The sequence below is a fragment of the Notothenia coriiceps genome, unplaced genomic scaffold (assembly GCF_000735185.1).
Source record: "Notothenia coriiceps isolate Sejong01 unplaced genomic scaffold, NC01 NC01_scaffold00029186, whole genome shotgun sequence".
Classification (NCBI taxonomy): domain Eukaryota; kingdom Metazoa; phylum Chordata; class Actinopteri; order Perciformes; family Nototheniidae; genus Notothenia; species Notothenia coriiceps.
The window spans coordinates 96,652-103,222 of NW_011361887.1; the positions used below are offsets into that span (position 1 = coordinate 96,652).

Below are 6,571 nucleotides of genomic sequence, written 5' to 3' on the forward strand. Positions count from 1 at the left end.
TTTGCTCCCCCGCCCCCCCCCCCTTCCTCCCCCCTTCCTCCCTTTCCTCCCTGCTCTCTCCGTGATGGCTTTCATTGTTTCTCTTTTTGCGCTCCTGTTTCGATCTTATTTTTCTCTTTCTTGCCATTTCTGATTTTTCTCAACCTCTTTCTCTGTCTTTCAGGAGCATTGTTTCTCAGTTTCAAACCCCCCAACCCTCCTTTCTGTTATTTTCTCTCATTAATGTCCTGTATTCTTCTTCTGCAGCTTCTCTGGAGTGCACTCCATCTTCACCATAAACTGACAGAGGACGACTACCCAGTCAAAAAAAGAGAACAAGGACATCCACCGCCTTGGCCCCAGAACGTCTGCCCAATATGTGATCGCCAGACTTCATCCAGGGACAATCTCAGCTCTCTATCACCTTGTCTTCATCTTTATCCGATCTGGGGAAAAAAACTCTTCTTCCAAGCCACTCCTGAGAAGCTTCCACAAGTTCTGACTCGCAGTCCAAATACTCCTTACAGCTTCCTGGAATCTGACCAATAGTTTCCATTGCAGGCGTCCCGTCTCCATTCATTTCTGACCTTTCCAGAAAGAGCTTCACGAGCCTTCTCACGCTATAACTCCCACACTCCTCTCAGAATCACTCCCTTTTCCTCAAGATACACTCAGCCAAGCCCTTCCAACAACAATTCAGACCCAAGATTTAACATTTGCTTTGACTGGCTTTCCTTAAAGCCTTGTTACACGAGATAATCTCTGCAATCCACTCCTACATGCAAACTTAGTCTATCTACTGTTCGTGTTATCTTAGGTCCTTCATTGTACCTAAGTGTGTATTTCCTCCCATGAGTACTATTTGTGCTGAGCTTCTGCCTTACTGAGAACTTTCAGTAGTTGCAACTTAATGACTATACACAACAATACTCCTCTCCATCCCTAATTCTTCCTCTTCATCTCTTGTCGACCCACAATTGTAAACGGGTGACCAATTAATACAACCATTGTGTGTTTTTGTGCACTCATTCTGTGCATAGGTTCTGTAAAAGATGTCCTGGTGAAGTATCCGTATTGCTGCCCACTTTTTTCCTTCTATATATATTGTGGATCACTTAGGGTAGACATTATCCCTGAGAGAAACTTCACTGTGAAAACAAACAGTTGGGGAATAAACACTGAACCTGGCATCACATTAGGTACGGTTAAGTTGGCTCCTCAGAAATGCACGCCATTGTTGTGAAAAGCAATCTGAAGGAGATGAAGCAAAAAATGGGATGAACTGAAGGAAATTCCATTGGTGTCCCTAAAAGCACTGTGTTAGTAGGTAAACCGGGAGAAAGGGAGTGGCTGAAAGGAGAAAAAAGAAACAGGCACAGTTGAAGGGCTTCGAAATGTTTCGACTTGAAACTCTGTACTGCTAATGAAGAGAGAAAGAGAAGAAAGACACATCACAGATAACAAAAGAAGAAGCTTTTTCATATCCTCCCCTCTGTTTGCTGACTCTTTTATTGCTTTGTCTGCTTTCCATCTTACAGCTAGAACTATTTTTAGATGAGATGTATTGAAAATAGTCTAGAAAGGAGACGTGCTGTGCGCAAAAGCTCATCATAAAAATGTTGTCTGTCAGTCTATTAGAAAAATACAATGTATTCTATTTATCTCTGTTGAAAAACTCCAAATCTTTGCTGTCAATGTGAATAATGGCCACTCACTGTTGATATTATTGGTATTTTAACTGCACTTAAAAGCACATGTGTCTCTCGCCATACAAAACAGCTGTTACCCGGACCATCATCAATTTATTTTATATGACTGTAAATACATATAATCCTGAAGCCGTTATAACGACCTCTCAATATTTGATGTTGAAATGTGATAATCATCAAAAGCACACATCCACGCCGGTGTAGCATGAGTTGTTGTCATGGTTACAACATATTTTCTCTTCCTGGATGGGAGCTGTCAATCAGTGTAGCAAAAATAGCTGCTGCGGTTGGAGCCAGGAGGAACAAAGGGGGTCAGCAACAGCCCCCAAGAGCCATTGGGTTGTAATGGTATTCCATTTGTACACTGGCCCCTCTGTGTCATTGTTTGGATAGCAGCTGTAGCCTAATGCAGCAAGGACCCGTGAGCAGATTGAATGGTATTGATCAGTTCTTCGGACATGCATTTGATCCTCCAGGATTACAAAAGTGTGTGTGTGTGTGTGTGTGTGTGTGTGTGTGTGTGTGTGTGTGTGTGTGTGTGTGTGTGTGTGTGTGTGTGTGTGTGTGTGTGTGTGTGTGTGTGTGTGTGTGTGTGTGTGTGTGTGTCCTAGAGAGACTACTTACACTGCATCAGGCTCGAGGGAAATCTAAGCAGGCAATATCCAAACCAAGGCGCTCTGCTCCTGCAACTTTAGCCCCACACAATTACAATACTATCTGACAAAGATATTGAGCGCAGATCCCTTGCTATTTCTCTGGATGCATGTACCTGGCTAGAGCCTGATTTTATAAAAAAAAAAGACCAAAAATGGCATTAACACTGACTTATTGAAAAGAGAGGCCAAGGAGCCAGGGAGCGGGCAAACACAGATAGAATCTGTTGAGTCTCCAGAGTGCAGAAGAGACAACATAAAATGTGTCTCAAGCTCAAATGCTCTTGTCTCAGGTGGAGGGTGTGTCTTTGAAAAAGTCACCTTTACCTTTACAGTTCTTCTTATAAAGCTCATAGGTAACCTTATGGAGGTGGATTCTGAGAGGAGAAAATAACAGTTTTTGTGGATGAGGAGAGAAAAACAAATGGTACTGACAAACTGCTGTCTTGACTTTGCAATAAGAAACTTTCAGAGGTGGGTCGGGTCGACCCTTGAAGTCCGATTCCCTAAAAGCAGAATGTTTTTTTACTCACACATTAAGTCAGAGAGAAACTGTAAACACATATAAATTGGGCAATTTAGCCATGCAAGGAAAATCTTTAATCTTTTTTAAGATATGCAGCTTGAGTTAAAGAAAACGTTGTTCACCTCATTTAAAACTAGACACATTTTGAGAGTATTGTGAGACCTTTTCTGAGAAATATTATAGTAAAATAGGCAGTTACTAACTTCACTCCTATACTGTTTGGAGTAACTTTTACAGTAATATGCAGCATAAGAATTGATGTGGCAATAACTACAATCCATGTTGTTTTCGTTAAAAAAAGGTCTATTTGTTACTCTAAATCAAATGTTTTGTTTTGTTGATCTTTTGAATTGTTGGTACTAAAGTCAAACCTAATCCATGCAGCCAAAGTTGACCTTTAAAAGGCCATCGTTAAGTACTGTGGACTGGGTTGGTCATATCAGCACGGAGGAAGTTACATTTTCAAAAAATATAACTTTCAAAAAATAATGAGACCTCGTAATGAAGTATGGTATCTTTGTTGCGAGATTATCATCAAGTTTCTCTTGTGCAGATAAAGTATCTGGCGCTGATTTCACAAACTCTTTGGGGAAATAGCAAGTTTCTCAAGAATACAGATAGAGGAAGGAAGTGAGGAGATAAATCAGGCTCATGAAGCACCGCGGAGAATACCTGCTGAATTTAAGGTAGTGTCAGCATTCTTGGTGGTGGAAAGTAAGAATAAAATGCTCCATATAGGGAGTTCAGTGTTTTTGAAATATCATGCCATTCATCTGGGACGCTCGTTCCCGTTTCTTTAGTTTGCAGTGGGTATAAGGGAAATACTGTTTTCTTTTTCATTTTCAGAGAGGAAGAAGAACGATAGAATATTGGACTTAACATGTAGACCAGTTTTATCATACAGTATAATAACTTTCTGTTGATAAGACATTTTGTTCATCCTTTTAAAATAACCATATAAATACAGATGTGTGTATATATATGTATAAGTATAACTTTGTAGAGGCTTTAAAAGAAACCTTTACTATTTGAAAGAGAGCTTTACTTTTCTCTCATATTTCTCTTAGAGGAGAGGATGAGTAGTCTATTTATTTTATCATTCCACGGTCAAAGCAATCGAGCACCGCAGACATCAGAAGAGAGTAAATCTTTTGTATCACAAGTTTAAGGCCTTTACACATCAAGGGGGGACAAATACATAAAAAAATTTGAAATTCTTGCTGGCTTGTTTTATTATGTTACAGGCTTTTATCATTAATGTTGTATGCGCTGCCTTTGTCAAGGTTGATAGGAGTATTAAAGTCATACTTGCCAACCCTCCCGATTGGTTTAAACGGCATAATAATAAGGGCAATCCTCCGTTCAGAGAGAGAGAGAGAGAGAGAGAGAGATGTGTGGCTTGTGCATGTGTGTTTGTGGATGGTAGAGCGACAGTGAGGGAACGTGTATGTTTCTGGAAGTGAAACAAGGCAGCAGAAAAACAGAGGTCTGTGATGTATTTTGTGAAACAGAAGAACAGCTAAATAAATGCAACGGCCTTCCAAGAAGAGCTCGCCTCTCTCCAGTCATTTAAGCTAAAGTTGGTTATTGAACCTGAAGCTTGTTGCTTCTGCCATCCTCGACTACGGTCTGGGAGCCTAACAAATGGAAGAGAACGGGTGAAGAAGTCACTGAAATAGACTCCCAGGTCGCGAGGGCATGAAAATTGGAGAAAAGCGCGCGCGCAGATAGAGAACCTAGGAGGACAAAGATGGGTTGTCGAAGGAATATGGGTGACTGCTGAACAGCATGGGTAAGTATGCTCCGGGTGGCACGTGCACACTAGAAAGTTAGTATTAGCCAAGTTGACCACACAAACAATCATCGGAATTCCGACAACAAAAGTGTAACGGAAGTGACCTAATATTACTCGACGTCAAATGCGATAAGGCGTAAATTTTATTTTATGGATGTAAGAAACGCCAAAAAGTCCAGGTGTCATCACATTGAGTAATGTAAAGTCTCTGTCATTATAACATTACTTATAATGAAAGTTTTATGTCATTATCATAACATTATATAGTAACCGCTTCTTTGTAGCCAACGGGTTGATGACCAAGGAGCCCATCCGGTTTTAGTAATCGTAACAAACCGATTGATCGAATGTCATTGGATCTCATATAAAATTTAACGGTTTCAAGCGTAAGTGATAGTTGTATGATGCTAACAACAGTCATAAATGTAAAGTTTATTTGATTCGTGTAAGTGCTCAAATCATTAATGGGTGACACACCTATTCAGGGAATACGATACTGTCAAATCCGGTCCCCAGGCGTTGGGGATCGTTGCCGACTATTCTTTTTTGACGCACGGTTCGGTAACCGTGCGCCGTGGGGCATTGGTAACCGTGTGATCCTTATTGCCCTTATTCACACTTTTTATAAATTTAACATAGAAAGCCTAGGACTTGACTCTGCCGCGGTCTTCGCGCAGAGGGGCAATGGTACGTCTTCCTTCGGTACGTGCATTGCGTCGCGCGAAGAAATTGAGGTCCACTGAAAGACGGCGAAAGGGAGACACCACGCACGACTAGCACAAAGTGGTGTGCCTCCTTTCGTGAAAGTTGATTAACGATCTAGGAGTGCTTTTTTGGCTGCGTTTTTAGGGAACTAATACGCCCGATTTTATGAACATAATACGCTATTTGTACGTCCCAAAAATACACTAAAATAGGCCACTTTAACGCCCTTCAACCGCTTTATACGCCTTTTAAACGCTTTATACGATTTATATCGGCCTTTTTTCTTATTGTAAAAAAAATTAATAATAAATAAGAAGAGTGTGTGTTGACCGGTGAATGCAATTTGGTTGGAAATGATAAGTTAATTTGGTTTAAGTTACAAATAAAAACATTTTTGTTAACCCCGATAAATAAGTGTGTGTGTGTTTGTGGGGGGGGTGGGGTGTGTGTGTGTTGTGTGTGTGTGAAGAGGCGGAGTAAGACAAAAAGTAAATGAGCAAGCAATAAGGACTGGTCGAGGTAGAACATCCGATGAGTGAAGCAAAAGAACATCGGGAGCTTTCCCAAACCCTCCACCTACGGAGCACGCAACAAACGAAAGAAGGCGTTCGTCGTCTTTCGGAAAAGCTTACAAAACTTACTTAGTTTCACCCAGGCAGTGACGCTCAGCTAAAGAGAATCACGAGGTTTGTGTGTCAACGTGCCCCACGTCTTATATAAGGGGGGGTGAAAATTTGGGCCAGAATCATCATCTTTACAAGCAGCATATTCTACTCTACCTAATCTAAAAAAGTAGAACCACAAAGAGATAGCACACTCGGAGGTGTGCAAGTGCAGATATGTCACAACCAATGTAAGACCACTTACGGCGCTCCACTACTGCAGTGCAGTTCCTGCTCCAATATGAAAAAAAAAAAGAGTTGAACACCACCCCTTTTTACGCCCCTCCCCAATACGCCGGAAACTATTATACGCCGGATTTTTCCCATAAAACGGACTAATACGCGCAGTTAAGACGCTAGCCGTCTTTAGCGCAAAAGACCTCCAAGATTTAACGTCATGGGTATTCCCTCGGACATGTTTACGGCGTCAAAACGCACCGAACACATTAAATCCAACTTTCGGGTCACCCGCTAGACAAGTAGAGAGTAAGCTTTATATATACGGATGTTTCCCCCGCCTGATCGGTTGACACTCAACTTTG

General features: G+C 41.3%; 1 protein-coding gene across 2 annotated transcripts in view; it reads left to right on the top strand.

Moving 5' to 3' along the window:
• Positions 1-2,223, top strand: part of samd12 (sterile alpha motif domain containing 12) — a 90,642-nt gene extending 88,419 nt beyond the window's left edge. For both annotated transcript variants that reach the window (XM_010786445.1, XM_010786443.1), the window contains exon 5: positions 247-2,223. In XM_010786445.1, coding sequence (XP_010784747.1) covers positions 247-278 — 32 coding nt within the window. In that variant the 3' untranslated portion in view covers positions 279-2,223. The remainder of the gene's footprint in view (positions 1-246) is intronic.
• The last annotated feature ends 4,348 nt before the right edge of the window (positions 2,224-6,571 follow it).